Below are 16,430 nucleotides of genomic sequence, written 5' to 3'. Positions count from 1 at the left end.
GTATTTATCGATTATTGACCGAATGAAAGTTAATAGAAAGTCATAGGTGTAGATATGGATAATCTACGACCATGACCGTACAACAAGGGACTATTCCGAGACATAGGTCTATTGTAGGGACTTTCACACGCCGTGGTCTTGCTCCGCTTTTACCTAGTATCTCCCTGAGACTTATTTGATGTCATGTGTGAAAGAAAGAAAGAAAAACTGTTTACTTACTGAAGAGGGGGGAGTGGGAGGTCTGCTATGCATTGTACTTTCCGGTACGAGATCGCTATTCCAGCGACATGGGACCCCGACCTCTATCGGTACTTTGTGCCTTACCCATTGCCACTTTAGTATCATTTCAAATCAAAGATTTAATATTGTATTTTCCTATCCAAATATCTATATAAAAGCAAAAGCTGACTGACTGAATAACTGACTGATCTATCAATGCTCAGCTCAAACTATTGGACGGATTGGGCTGTTTGACATACAGATAGCTATTATCACGACGTAGACATCCGCTAAGAAAGGATTTTTGAAATTCAATCCCTAGGGAGGTAAAATAGGGGTTTATATGTGTAGTTGCAGGCGAAGTTGCTAGTCAAATGATGAACGATTTAATATTGCATTATCGAACGATAAAAGCTGAAAAATGAGTGAAGTTGAAAGAGAGGTCATAAAAAACAAAAATAGCTTACTTGTCGCTGAAAAGCTTTGTCTTTAAGTCAAGCGTAAAGTTCGCTTTAATACCGATTTAAAATATGCAGACGCTGGTATTGATTGTCTCCGAGAATAACGCCCCTTCCGCTGGGAAACCCTGAATCAAACCGCCCACGGCCTTTACGCTAACATATCAACCACAGAATCTGAATTAAGTTAATATTATTTATATTGTGTGAATATATTATTATAATTGGATGAACCCACCCTGCCTTCCCTCGTGGGAAGTATCTGAAAGTAATTTCTTACTTCTTATTTTCTTTTCGTCATAGAGAAAAGATATAACTAAACAAAATCTAAAGTTCCTGAATCATATTTCAGTTAGTCATTTATACTTTTTAATGTAAGAAACCTTTACAAAAGACTATCAACACTGGCAAACAAAAAAAATATTAAAAAACCGCCTTCCGAAACCACTACAAAGTAAAAAATATTTTTGTTTCTACACGTGTAATATACCTATACCTATCAATGAAGTCGGGCGAGCTTCACGCTCTGATTTCTAGTTTCTTTTATTATGCTCGCCCGACTTAATGAACTTGAATACTACAATATTATACACTTCTTGAATCTTGATAACTTAGACGGGCAGTTGGAAACCCTGCAGCATCAAGGTTAAGGAGTAGGATCCAGAAACTTTTATGGGACCACCACTGAAACTTTTTTTTGTAAATTTCAAAGAAAAAAATATTGCAAATTGGTCCAGAAACCTCGATAATATCGGTGTACATACATTCAAAATAAACGGGCTGAATTGAGTACCACCTCCTTTTTGGAAGTCGGTTAACAAGACCGAAAAAGGCTTTCGATTATATTATATAAAATATTTAGTAGGTATCTGTCTGTCTCATGGCTCAAGGATGGTTCACTGCCTAATTTAGAAATATGAGATATTTTAATTTAAACAAGTAGAAGTCCCTATAAAATATTCAGTATTTTGGAAGAGGGGAGACTCGCTAACGCCCTCATTTATAAGGGCTATAAAGGGTGTATCAAATGTTTATAACAGCACTATGAGTTATGTAGGGTGGGAAAGAAATACAAAAACAAGCGGCCTATTTCCACCCATGAACCATTTCGAGCCATCGCAAACATGTTTTCAAAAACATTCGAAATTTATTCCAAAATGTTTTCAAAAAAATTCGAAATTCAATTCGAAAATGTTTTCGAAAAACATTCACAATTCAATTCGCAAACATAGTTTCGTTTGTGATTGTGTGAGAGATCGCTATTCTAACTTCTTTCCGTGGATCGAGTATAGTACCTACGTGAATTAAATATTACTTTGCAGTCAATCACAATGAATGTTGTTAACAATATCCAAAAGGGGGTTTAAACATTTGTTCAAATCTTTAATCACTGGATACCGCCGTAGCGTTTTATTACTGGATAAATAACTTTCGACGGCGAATGGGGTTTAGGAGTAATAAAACCGCTGGTTTCGCTTAAGGGTTTACTTATTGCCGTGGGTGCCTTAGACACTAATTGAAATTAACTTTCTGGGAGGCTATTATAGGTAGCAATTAACATTTTTAATTAAGGAGCAAACGTTACTTGCCTAATTAATTCTCTTTTATTTTAATTAATTAAGCACCGTTAACTTATTTTATCGTAAATACTACCAAACTTAATCCATACTAATATATAAAATGCAAAAGTGTATGTCTGTCTGTTATTTTTTCACTTCAAAGATAGCTTTCATCCCGGAGATGGACATAGGCTAATTTTATATCGGAAAACCAGAGTTCTTCGGTATTTTTATAAAACAGCTTAAATCCACGTGGATGCAGTCGTAACCAATATTTTTTGGCCCAGATATAGCTTACATCCCGGAGACGGGCATAGGCTACTTTTATCCTAAAAAATCAGGGAGCTTTCGCGGGATTTTAAGAACACTTAAATCCACGCGGTCGAAGTCGCGGGCATGACCCAGTAAATAATAATATAACATCAATATTATTAACGCTAGCAAATACAGATATAGGTTTTCAAGAAGTTAGCCAATAATTGCGTGTCATTTCAAAATTAATTTCATACGATACGGTAAAACAACCTAACCACCGGCCCGCTGAATCTATTTTTATGAAAGCCTACATTTGCACGCTTCCAATAACGAATTAAAATCATTTCGAATCGAATCATATGGAATCAACCTACTGAAGTTCATCTTTCGACGTTCCGTAGCTTTTGGTGCTAGGTTTTGGCGTTTTGTAACAATATGGGAACATTTTTTAGTTTCGGTATTTATGTCACCCGACCGCTTGGTGAGAGACCTCCAATTCAGATGGGATTCGGTGCCCTAAATATAAGAACCTCTTGAATACCTCTATGAATCTGCCCTATAATATGTTAAAAAACCGTCACATTTTAATGGTCATCATAATATTATAACAAGTTCAGCAGAAGTATTTAACTAAAGTGTTAAGGCTTGACAAAATGATGATTGTGACTTTTTCCGTGTGGTTTTAATGCTTTCAAAAATCCCATTTTGACTTTCCAGGATAGAAAGCGGCCTCTGCCCGTCACCAGGATGCAAGCTATCTGTGCACCAACGTTAAAATCGGTGATCCAGATGGGACACACCAGATCCAGATCCACCGAATCTTTTTGCGTATGGATAAAGAAAATCCTCTGGGCCTTTGGGAGCCTTAGGGCAGATATTGCAGAGACTCTGACCTACCAACGATTCCGTGCCAGTCTCTGACAATGACTAAAAATTCATTAGTCCTTATTTCCTCCAATCCATCTAAAATGAGAATAAAAGAAAATGAGATATCTTTATTTTTCTCGCGTCCGCTGTTTTGTATTCTTACATTTTCATAAAATTTTAATGTACAACAGTAGTCCATTCGGGTCATAATTATCACAATTTTAAATTCTACTCGTAGCTCCGTAGATATTTTTCTCGCGGCTCCTTGGTGCCAGTGTTGATAAATATCCTTTATCTGTTCTATAAATCTAAATTACCACTTGCTTTTTATTCTTAAATTTATAGCCTAGACTGCTGACTGTTTTTGAGTGTTTTCAATGGTTTATGGCGGTAGGCCTTTAACAGACCAATTAATTATTTAGAGACATTGACTACATTTTGGTCCTGGTAAAAATAATCATAATATTATTGCAGCTTATATAAAATACTAGCTGATGCCCGCGACGTCATTCGCGTGGATACAGGGTTTTTAAAAATCCCGTGGGGACTCTTTGGTTTTTCGAGATAAAATGTAGCCTATATGTTAATCCAGGGTAAAATCTAGGTAAGTATCTCCTTTACGAATTTCAGCCAAATCTATCTAGTAGTTTTTGCGTGAAAGAGTACCTAACAAACATACACATACAGACAAACTTTCGCCTTTATAATAATTATTGTGATTTGCTACAAACTTGGTAAGTAAAAAATAGCATGCTTTTGGAAAGCTTTTGGATGCACTGAAAAGAAAAACTGACTTAGGTCGGAACTGAAATGTCATTGATGTCGGAGCAAGTGATACGTGAATACGTAAGTAAGTATAGCCGTAACAATCTATACTTCTAACGGAGTCTCTAATAAAATATCTAAATCCACGCAGACGAACCCGCTGACATCTAGATATATCAATAAATGTTATAGGTACAATAGTAAAACCTTTCTGTTTATTACGCAGCTCAACAGAGGAAAAACTATTACAAAAGTTTTCCCTTTTCACGGTCCCTTCGCTAACATTATTATAAAAGTATGGATTACTGTTCCGAAGTTTATTAAGATTGTGTCCTCGTACGTGCAAACATTAGTTTGGCGGGTTTGACAAAAGCTTTATTTGCCACGGTTTCACTTGCACGTATAATCCCCGCTGAGCCCGCGTGAGCACGAACTGAATTCGGGACACATATTTTGACTTGTTCTTTTTTGTGTCAACATTGAAGTATTACGGTGCGGTGCTACGACGCGACGCGAACCTCTGGCTGGCGTACCGATTGCACAGATTCAAAAATAGAATCCGAAGTTACCCATATTTGAGAACCGAAGCAACAGATCTAGCTCTCTTTTAAAAAACTATGCCCTATCTGCGGAATGAAGTTAGTATACCTAACCTCTTTCCATTAAAAAAAAGATTACGACGAATTGAGAACCTTTTATCGAAGTCGGTTAAAAATGATAGAGCCAAAAACAGTGGGCTTTCACATATTTTGACTTGGTCTATTTTGTGTGTACATTGAAGTATTACGGCGCGGAGCTACGTACCTCTGGCGTAGGTATTGGTAACTAGATACGCTATACAGATTCAAAATAGAACCCGACGTTACACATCATTTTGATACTGAAGCAATAGATATAAGCTCTCTTTTATCCAAAACTATACCTTATCCACGGAATGAAGATAGTAAGTACCCTATAAATAGCGCTTTTTCGGTTACAAATGATGGTACTAAAAATCTCTGTAGGCGTTAACCATTTTGATGCAAACATGTTTTCAAAAAACATTCGAAAATCAAACAGGAATGCTACAAAAACATTCGAAATTCAATAAGAAAATATAGAAGTGATTGGTTTATGACTCAAAATGATAAGCGCTTACTGAGATTGAGAAAGGATCTAAGATGAATCACCAAACTCGACGATGTAGTCATCCAAACTAAAACACTTAAATGATGATGGACTGGATGCTTCGAGAGAAATCAAAGAAATTGACCAAAGCTATGACAGAATGGGAAGTTAGACATGGCTCGAAGAAGACAAAAGAAGCGTTGAGTTGACGACATAAAGCTTACAGTTCGGTCACTATGAACAAGAGAAGCAAAAAACAGACTCATTTGGTAAACCTGGAGAATGCTTTGCGTCAGAGGACGCGCTGATCGCAAAGGAACTAAACTGCGAGATTTGAATTTTTTTTAAAGCATGAATATTAGCCATGCCAATCATGACTAATGCTCTCCTTTCCCTTCCAATTAAGCGTAAAGCTTGTGTGTTGTAAGTGGGTACGACAATATTGCAACGGGTGGGGTTTGAATCGCCGACCTTTCGGAATTCAGTCCGCTCCTCAACCGTTGAGCTATCGGGGCTTTATTTTTGAGTAAATTCAACAATAAAGGCTTTATTTATGAATTAGAGAATTATAATATTTTTTTCTGGCTTTGTAGACCTAGCCGGTGTTCCCATTCCTTTAAGTTCGTCGAGGCCGCATACTTGGTGGACTCGTGAAACGCTACCTACTGAGGTTCTACCTTTTGTTGAAAGTTTTTATCTCCGCGATATTACGTACTTAGGTGTCTGTGTACCTATTTTATATTTGTCTTTTAGACGCAGCCTTTAACAAATTGGAAACGCAGAATTAATTTGAGTTTTGTTTTCAGAATTTATAATTAAAAACAAAATTACTATAGATAGGTATACCCGATTAAAATAGTTGTTCATAATGAAGTTACATTTTTATCTATACTTACCTACTAATAATAATAACTACGTGTCCGTTCGTCGCGTTATATTTTCAGCTTCGCAACCCGCTGAGCAAGTCGGTTACGCAGGTTCTCCTATGGCTCTCATAATTACTGATTTGATCACGTTAATAAACTCCAAGTATAGGTCTCTCCATATCGCCCGCATCTTGAGTTTTTTTTTATGTAGCCCCCTGTGTAGCCCATAGCTACCGAACATTCCTTGAATCCATGTGCCATCGCGGGCAACACGCACTGTTCGGATACTTTTGCCTTCAAGCGCTAAGGAATTTGGGACGAGAACACATCTCGAAACTTCCCGAACGCTGCCCGCCAAGTTAGATTTGGCGGTTATCCTTTTTCTCGAAATTGGGACTACCAAGTTGGAAAGTATTCTAGTCTCGTTATATTATTATACTCAGTGTAATAAATCTGGTGGTAACTAAGCGCAGCGAAAGCCTCTCCTCATTGATAAAAATACCCAGACTTAACCCAATTTAATTAACATTAAACATAGCATCTTCAAAGCTTTAATTATTATTAATATTTTATTATGTAATAGATAGGTACCCTTTTAAATTAGTAGGTAATGTTGGTAGGTACCTACTTGGTAATAACATTTTGCCATATAGTTACATATAAATACACAATTTTACTTTATTTTTCTTTGAATGTTGCGTGTCCTCAAAATTCAATTCAATAAAAATATCCACAAGTCTTTTTTGTTCAAGGTCTTATAATAGAATTGGGTTGGTTCGTAATTTATTAAATTTTGGGGTCTGCTGCTTTCTACTAAAAAGTAAAGAATATGAGAATTTAATTAATATTTTTAACTTTGGTTTAGGAAAGTACCTACCTACTTACTTAGTTGCAATTTAATGTTGAGATCTTATGAATCCTAGGTGCGTCTTATTTCTCTCTATATATCTTTCTACTTAAGTATTACTCGTCTCTATTAATATTCTGCAATTTCGAAATTATTTTTAAATTATTTTTTTGTACCACCCATTAAAAACCATGTTCGCTTTTAAAACAAAATATCAAATCGGTATTTTAAAAGAATATTTATTTTCTAGGTGAAACTTTAATTAATACCTAAGCATAAGTCATAAATTCATTAATTGGCGCCCAACTTGGGGCTGGGGTTACTTTGAATAATTACTTATAGAACGTGTGGTGGAGCATACCATTTTCAGCTTAACATAAAGTATAACACTCTCCGTACCTTTATTAAGCTCCAAACCTCATGATTTCTGCTCTACAACGGTCCAAAAATATCGATTCACGACGAATCCAGCATGTCGGCCGCCCTCTAGGGCAGACGGCTCCTCTCTCTATGTACACATAGGACACAACACGTCAAGTGAGATATCAAACGGTTTCCCGCCACTAGTATTTTGCCACTTGTACGTCCACAACCGAGAAATTTCTCCGAGTAAAAGATCAGACTATAAAGTAACACACAGCGGTATTATTTCAAAACCTTTGCTTCAAGATATGACTGAAAAACAGACTTAAAGTTTCATGCTGCCATCAAACGGAATGGCGACTGACGCACCAACCACCGGCGCGTGCCCGACCCGACTGGCTGAGTTTTCCACATTTTCCCGGCGCAAGCCTTCACCCCTTGTAATCGAGCACGCTCGCTAAGATAAAATATAGGTACTTTATCTAGGTAGATATATTCACATACTCTACTAAGATTTTAGAAAAGATTACTTTTACTCCGTTGTTTTCTTGATGAATAGGTGTAAGTAGATGTGAGTAAATCAATGGAAATGTAATTGTTAAAACCAGCATTATAAAGTAACCAGACAACCTAAGTAGGAAAGAATTTCTTTGTCCTTCGAAATCTGCGTGGAAAGTGGAAATTTTGAAACTCTCGCGCCAAAATAATAACTTTGCAGCCTTGCATTACAAATACCTAACTATTCGAGAAAAGCTCTGCATAAATACTCTCTACATAAAAGTAGGTACCTACTTTCTTAAAATTTTATTATGTTTAAGTATTTACTAAGTATATAGTCCTGAAACTATTTTAGCAAGACAATCAAAAAGTATTTGAAAAAATTTAGTTTAGCTACTCTAGCTAAGTCTCCAATGTAACTTAATTTATTATAACTTTGTAACTACAATTTTGGTACATGAAATATAAAAATAAATAAATAATTTAACTGGGTACTCAAGACCATAGACACGGTGTCCTGCGTAAGGTGTATTGTATGGATTTTCCGGCATCTTGTCGGAGGAATTTTGATTAAAACTCCTGAGACATACAACCTACCTTACCTACCTATTACTATTACCTACTATATAGTTACGTACCTAGCCTACGGACAATTAATGTCGCACATTCTACATCGTCGTTATCGATTTGCGTGTTCTTTGTATCGGTAAAGATTGTACATAAATTATTTTTAGGGTTCTGTAGATACTTCAAATGGAAAAATAAACCCTACGATCATTATGTTGTCCACAAGACTCAAAAACATTTTCCTCAGGATCTCCTTATTAAGACGTTGAAATTAATTATAATTGGGATGATGTGTCATGATGAAACCTTCGGTGTGCGGGTCCGACTTGTACCTGACCGGTCTTTTTAATACTTAATCAAACAAACCTAAAGATTGATAAGATTGGCATAACAGTGAAAGTTGTTAGGACACTATTTAAATAGATTTGCTATGTAAATAAATATGGTATTTGTTGCGAAACTTTGTCATAAACTTAAAGCACAAAAGTCTAATAATTACCGAAAGAAATCTATGGCTATTTCTTTTGTATTGTATTGTGATAATCTCAATTATTCAGTAGTCCTTGGGAGCACCTAGATCTGCAAAACATATCTACCTAATTACTAAAATTTAGGTAAAACTATTTCAATAGCAGTTCGGACTGATTCCATTTATGCACTCAGATGCATCTGCCCGTTTATCCACCTAGACAATATAATTATTAGTGCAGTTATTTTAGGATGGATAAATGGAATAAGCTGCAATCGGTATTTTAGAAACTCACGCTGCTATATCAATCTTACCCATTTCTACCCAAATGAAATTTTATTCTACCTTCGTGCTCTACGCTGTTTTATGTCTATGCTTCGTGCTTTTGACAGCAAGCAATTATCAACTGTCAAGTGTCAAATAAATGAGTGGCATCATGCGTTGCTGATGTTCGTAAATTATATTCTTATTAATTGTAAATAACATAGAAACAAGTGTTCCTAACAATTAACTAATCTATTTAGCATGGCACAAGCTGAAGATACTGAACTTCGTGACTTAGTTATAGACGCTTTGGAAAAAAATGGTTCCCTTGCTAAAATTCGTGCTTTGTTACGGGCAAACATTTTCTTGGCTTTCGAAGATGAATGTGAAAACTCGAAGAAGAATGATACGCTAGATAAAGTATTACAATTACCAGAAGGTAAGTTTTGTCTTTCTATAATACATGAGTTTTTAGAATTCTGCAATCTTAGAAACACATTGTTTGTGTACAAGTCTGAGGCCAGACAAGGAAAGGAATACCACTATGACAGTGTAAACACGATCGCAGATAAACTCAATATATCAAAGTTCGACAGAGAAAAAGAACCTGTCTTATTAACATTGGTGAAAAACTGTTTGAAAACTGGTTCTAAGCCAAATTTCAGCCAGAGTGAGAAACATAGTAGTATACGGCGCCAGTGTAGAGGTAAGACTAGTTATAAAGATGAACAAAATTCTACTTATATTGTAAACGAGGACTCAAGCACAAATACCAGTCATACACAGTCTGACAACTCTTCAGATGAAAAGAATAAACTGGACTTAAGATTGACATTGGATAATTCAGACACAGATACATCTAGTGACTCAACGAGAGGTCAAACTCGTTCAGAATATATCCCAAATAAGCACATTAACAAAATGAGTAGTAAAATGAATGAAAGTAAAAGTATATCAGAACAATCTCACCAAGAAATGCAAAGTAATTACAATTATATAACAAAAAGCAAAGAAATAAGTAACAACTGTCGTCATGATGTAAAGATACTCAATAACAGCAGTACGGACTCCACTTCTTATGTAGAACTAAAGCCTTTTAATATGTTGGATACTGTCCTTCTTAATACTCCAGGTCTGCCACTCGATGAAATCAAACATAATTCAAAACAGCCATCTCCGCACAATTCAAATTCTACAGTCTCAAAAATTGAGTCATTGTCCCAAAACCATACATTAAATACTAATTCTGAATCAAAAAAAGACAGTATAAGTCATCAAGATTCGCAAGCAAGCATAAAGAATTTTTCAGAAAAATCTGGAAAATATGATGTTGAAGCTACTGAATATAGCTATGATTTTACATCACCTCCCCTGTCTGATAGAAAAGATGCAACTGATAAACAGAGTCCAAGATCAGGCCAACAGAATTTACTTGCTAATAAATCAAATAATACTTCAGTTGAAAGTAACCAACAGAATTCTTTAAGCTCACGGAGTTCCATTTCACTATCTGATGTTGCAGATTTAATTAGTGACAGGAGCAGCAAATAAAATAGTCCAAGTAATACTTCACATCAACATAGATTTACAAGTGAAAAATCAAATAGAAGTCCCATTAAAGATCATGTTAAAATGCTAAGCGATGATTCGGGTGATTTTTCTGAATCACCTATACCATCTCTTTCTAATCTTAGTCTTGATATACATAGTGACTGAATAGTAGATATTATGTTTACTTGTAATGTATGCTAATAGTTAGATAGCAATAATGTTTATGCAAAGTTATTCCCAAACCGAAAGTTATGTTATGGTAAAGTATTTCATATATTACATAGATCATACTGTATATTGACTAAAATGCAGCTGGTCTGACAGTTCTCATAACTTTTTTGTTAAATAACAGTTAAATACTTATTACATTGGGTACCATTATTAATAATTGAGACTACTTTGTATAACAAACACATTTTATATGTAGGTGGTTTCTCACTGATTGTGTATCTTTATAAACCATCAATGTACATTTATGTTGCTACATATACATTATCTTTTTTTATTATTTTAAATTTTTATAGGACTTCTGACAGATACAAGTTATTTTGTACTGAGAAACTAAAAATAGTAAGTAGTTCCTACTTCCTAGTACTTGTAAAATGTGGAATAATTCAAAAATACTTTCCTATGCTTCGGGTCAGGAGATTTATTTGTTTTGTAGATTAAAATGAATATCAATATAAGTAATATACTTAGCGAATTTTACATAATTTTATATTTATAAAATCCAAAATATTGAGTAAGTTAGTATGTATTTTTTAAATCTTATTCCATATTATTATTACTTTATGAATTGAAAAACTCATGCCAGTATATGAAAATTTGTAAAGGTTTCTTTATTTATTATATACAAATAGGTATGTAACGAATATATTATGCAAAGAAGGTGTATTTTATAGGATTAGATAAATTTAACTTGGATAAAGTATATATTACCTACTTACCTTGATATTAATTTAATGTCATCAACATTACAATACTGTGACCTATAAAAATTTACTTAGAACATAAGATGTGAAATAGTGTAAGAATGTCATAGCAAATCTATACTGTTAATCACTGGAATAATTTCATTTCAAATGGTTGTGCCTTAAAGCAAAATTAATTATGGTTCCTCTGAAAAAAAAAAATACCAATGCTTGTCAATTTCCTTGGCGGTAGTCGTAAACAGATAAGGTAAACTTTGAGCTATGCGACCGATCGCAGTACGCGATGCTTGTGAGGTGGCACTAAGTGTCGTCATACATTTCCGCACTTAGTACAGAAATGTACATACAGAGCATTTAGGCAAGCAACTCCGACATGCGACACTTTTCATACGGCAATTGCGCGACACTTAAGAGCTCGTTCACACAGGCTGCGTAAGCGTAGACGCAGCGCGTACCATTGCGTTGTAATGTTTGAAACATGACATACCGCTTGCGTGGCGTGAACGTTCATGTAGACGTAATGCGTGCAGTTACGTCTACGGGCTTACACGCGTCACTACGCACGTATCACGTGTACGTGCTGCATACGCAATTGGTGTGAATCAGCCATAAGAGTCGCGTGTCGCATTCGCGCGTCTAAGTTGCGTAGAGATGTCTATCTTTGGATTGGTTATATAAATATAGTGGATTAAATTTTTATCTCACTCAAAACTTGTAAATTTAAAATAACACTTATTAAGTAATTATTATTTTATTTATAATGGCCTAATGAGGCTTGACCGTAAATTATTTTTTAAGTTCATTGTATCTATGTTTATCTGATTTCTCGTAACTCCTTAACTTATTCAATTTGATAAATTAGATGTCAACGTAGTCTAGATGTGTAATGTCTAGAGCCTCAATAGCTCAACCGGTAAAGGAGTGGACTGAAAACTGAAAGGTCGACGGTTCAAACCCCGCCTGTTGCACTATTGTCGTACCTACTCCTAGCACAAGCCTGACGCTTAGTTGGAGAGGAGAGGGGAATATTAGTCATTTAACATGGCTAATATTCTTAATTAAAAAAAAATGTATTATTATTTTGTTTTTAATTGAGTTAAAGTATGGTATGGAATGCCCTTTCGACTTTCGTTTTCTGCGCCATCTAATAAGTATCTAAAATTGATCTACCTCAGACCGCTACACACCATCAAGTATGATTGCAGTGACAAAATATCGCACGGGAAATTGACAAACTATAAAAATCTAGTCCTATCTGTTCTTTTTGAGAACAAAACATGTTCCGTCCAAATTGCTCCAATGTCATAACAGTTTCTGGTATTGTTTAAATTTAAAAATCGCCAAACAATAAGTAATAATTGTGTGAATAAATAAATGCTTTTTTAATTTGCTGAAAATGGATTTTATTTTAATGTATTCAAAATGAATAAGTTACCTTTTTAAACCTGTTTGCATCGATGTATATGGATTAGCCTTTCCCATATAATTCCGTCCGCAAAAATACGCTTGAATCTTACGTCATCGTCATTGACAAAGTCAAGAGACTTTTGCAAATTCTATTGACTTTTTGAGCGCGTTTTTTATCTTCGAAGGGCCCATCCATATACATCGATGCCTGTTTGGCACAGTAGTACGATATCCAAGCATAATACAAGTGCCCAGGTTAGATTCCTACTTACAGGGTTTGTTCCATTTTCATAATTTAGATTATCGCTTGTGGTGTAAATTACAAACCCGAAATCGATCTGTCAGAAACCTCAACCTTTCAAATAGGGGAACACTCATCTAGGGTAAAATAAAAAGCAGTAGGTATTTAATGTAATCAATGTTTATTTTCACAATTTCTGTAAAGCATAGATTGTAGATATCACGTTTCTGTTATGCACACAAGTAAATACAATACCGAACACCGTAACCTTTAGTTACACATTTCTATACAAAATCAACGCTATATAATTAATTATATGGCATAATGGCGGTTAGTGTTGTCTCAGAAAAAATTATATTACTCAATAAACATTTTTTATTTGTATTTACAGCTTATTATTATTATTAGGTACATGAGTTTTATACGAAAATGGTATAAAAATTACACTTTCATAATATTACATACAATATTATCATAGTAATACAAACGTGTCCATATCCTAACTTTGAAAAAATATAACAATAGTAAAAGCCACAATGTTTATATAAACATCAACAGTTCTACACCGTTCAAATATTTCACGTTAATGGAATACCTCGTTCAGGCACTAGTAGATTTTGTTCGAAAGTTTTTAAGATCATCTCAATAAAGTTTTTAACATGAATGTTAAAAATTTCATATTAAACTTTGAAATAGGGAAAGGCTGGCACTCTTGCTTACGATATTTGCTGTCATTTACAAATATGCAGAGCTAATCCTTTCATAATGAAAAAGAAATTATTCATAATTTTTATAATACTCATATCAATTTACAAGAATATAAAGCACCTAAAAAGTAAACTAAAGCATTCTAATTTCATAAATAAATAGAAATAATGTACATATGGCAAATATTTGGCTTTGTATAATATAGTTAACATGTGACAGTATTAAATCCACCTAAGTATATTTAAAGTCCAAAACAAGTATTTATGCAATTTATAAGACTCGGAACTAGCAGTGATTTGTTATAATATAACTTATAAATCATATTTTTTATATTTTTTAGAAATTAAAGGAACTAATTGGGTATATTGTATTGTATAATTGTATACATGTCACAAATATTTTAATACTCGTATTATTAATAATGTAGGACATTTAACAACATTAGCCGTCTTATGTAACTTTATTGTCTTTTGCCTACAAAATGCAGAGTATAAGTTTACGCTGGATTTCTAATCTGGACGTTTTGCGTTAAAGCTCGTTGCCCATAGAGCTATCGTGTGTGAGATTCGAGTCCATGCTAGCATTGTCGGAGTCCTGGCTTTGGTTGCCGCTGTAGTTCGCCGCTTCCTGAAGTCGCATCAGCATATTCAACTGAAACAATAGTAAAAGGTTGGTAAGTTATAACTTAAAATATCTACCAAGTAGATGATGCGATGTCCTCTACATTGCGTGGATTAAGGTTTTTAAAAATCGTTGATTTACTACTGACACAGACTACTGTCTGTGTGTGTATCCAGAATGCAAGCTATCTCCCATATGCATATGTTAGATACCCATAAAAATCAGTCAAACGGATAGGCCTTTAAGTATCCAATATTAGGAACTCTTGGATTTTCCGGGATTCGCCTTAGACGCTTTCGCCAGCGCGGTTAGTAAGCGTCGCGGGCCACGAGCTTTGCGTCTCTTGGATCGTTACATAATCGCGCGGATGGCCCGCGCTGACGGCTATTCGGCCAACGCGCTTACCACCCGCGCGGACGGTAAGCGTCACTGTAAAACCAGCCCAAAAGTCCGTTCCCGGTATGTAAGCTGACTCGGTAGGCTTATATAAATACCAATTTTCATGGACGTGGGCCCTGAAAGCCAAGGAATGCACTTGTGCGACGAGCATTTTAACGTACTCGACTACTCGATACCCACCTACCTACTGCGTTAGGCGGATTTTAGTGTTAAAATGCGGCCCGACCCGACCCACTTGGTGGATCTAGTAAACAGATGGACACTCTTTCGTATTTATAATATTACTTAATATGGATAACGACCGGAGTTAGAGTAAAACAGGAATTACTTTGGGTACAACAGATGTGAGATCAATAGTCAAGACTCTGCTCAACGCCGATACCTATGTACCAATCGTCAAAAGACCTGCTAATTCTCTGGAGAGCAGATTGGGCGTTAAGTGGCCGTAGACAGGTGTTAAGTTAATTGCTTACCAAAGGATCTTGATTGTTGTTAGTGTTCGCGTCTTGATTAGCTTCCTCCATGCCAGCATCTTCGACTGAAATCGGTCGCAAGGTCTGCGAGAAACAAAAATCATCATGATTGACACTTTAAATCAGAATAAAATAGCTATGCGCAAGAATCTGGGATCTCACTACATTACCTTCCCAAGAAGACCGTCATCATAACTTAATAGATATTTTTAAATCTAATAGAAAGTATTCAAAAAAATTTTTACTGTTAGTGCTTTCAAATCGTCAAGTGTACGACAGCACTGGTTCGAACCTACCTTCCTAATAAGAACTAGCAAGAAACTCGGCGGTCCTTCACGTCATTTTTATTTGTGCGTCTATTCCCTAGGCTGTTGATCGAACAATCCGGAAAAAAGCCCGGTCACTGGACAGTACAACTGTTCCTCTAACAGATTGTAAGCATCATTTAATTGCCTTGCGACACTCCATACGTCAACCTGCATAGCCATTTTCTTGCACCCTTCATCATTGTAAACAATAGATGGAATCTTACATGGGAGTGATTGGGCTCTCTCCACGGGTAGCTGGACTTGACGTGCTGCAGCGGGTCGACTGCCGCGTGCCGCCGCCGCCCGTACAGCGCCACGCCCTCACGCACCGCCTCCGACGCGTACGGCACGATGCTGTAGTTCCACACGTCAGCAAACCACGCCTGCGACACAAACACCGTAATATAAATCAGGTTTTTTTTCTCTCTCTCGTCTGGCTTTACACAGATTAGCCAATGTCAAGTTTGTAGTTATTTACAAGTTAGGGAAACTATTATGTATGGACTTCGTCTGTGCCGGCGCTCGCCGACACACGCGCGGCGCCCCTTTAAAGCGCTTCCCAGTCAGTTCCACCACCAAAAAACACCAACTAACATTTTTGTGTTAGTTGGTATTTTTTGGTGCCACTTTTAACAAAAAAAAAAACACTTCAAAAAGGCACAGCACGCGCGCCAGCAAAACTCCAA

General features: G+C 35.8%; 3 protein-coding genes across 18 annotated transcripts in view; 1 reads left to right on the top strand and 2 right to left on the bottom strand.

Moving 5' to 3' along the window:
* The window catches only part of LOC123864209 (gamma-aminobutyric acid type B receptor subunit 1), a 126,035-nt gene extending 118,346 nt beyond the window's left edge, over positions 1 to 7,689 (bottom strand). For all 4 annotated transcript variants that reach the window (XR_006795727.1, XR_006795729.1, XM_045904485.1 and 1 more), the window contains exon 1: positions 7,343 to 7,689. The gene's annotated coding sequence lies outside the window, so the exon portion shown is untranslated. The remainder of the gene's footprint in view (positions 1 to 7,342) is intronic.
* A 1,571-nt stretch (positions 7,690 to 9,260) lies between these two features.
* Positions 9,261 to 12,978, top strand: LOC123864581 (dentin sialophosphoprotein-like). The gene is given in 1 exon segment (XM_045905143.1): positions 9,261 to 12,978. A coding segment is annotated over 1 exon segment (1,455 nt). The 5' UTR covers positions 9,261 to 9,365; the 3' UTR covers positions 10,821 to 12,978.
* Positions 12,979 to 13,397: 419 nt separating this feature from the next.
* The window catches only part of LOC123864577 (protein sickie), a 286,107-nt gene continuing 283,074 nt past the window's right edge, over positions 13,398 to 16,430 (bottom strand). For all 13 annotated transcript variants that reach the window (XM_045905134.1, XM_045905125.1, XM_045905126.1 and 10 more), the window contains 3 exons: positions 15,969 to 16,127; positions 15,437 to 15,520; positions 13,398 to 14,594 (listed from right to left, as the gene is read on the bottom strand). In XM_045905134.1, coding sequence (XP_045761090.1) covers positions 14,472 to 14,594; positions 15,437 to 15,520; positions 15,969 to 16,127 — 366 coding nt within the window. In that variant the 3' untranslated portion in view covers positions 13,398 to 14,471. The remainder of the gene's footprint in view (positions 14,595 to 15,436; positions 15,521 to 15,968; positions 16,128 to 16,430) is intronic.

Source organism: Maniola jurtina, chromosome 4, assembly GCF_905333055.1.
Source record: "Maniola jurtina chromosome 4, ilManJurt1.1, whole genome shotgun sequence".
Lineage (NCBI taxonomy): Eukaryota > Metazoa > Arthropoda > Insecta > Lepidoptera > Nymphalidae > Maniola > Maniola jurtina.
The sequence above is the reverse complement of the archived record's forward strand: the minus strand, read 5'-3'. Positions and strand labels throughout refer to the sequence as shown.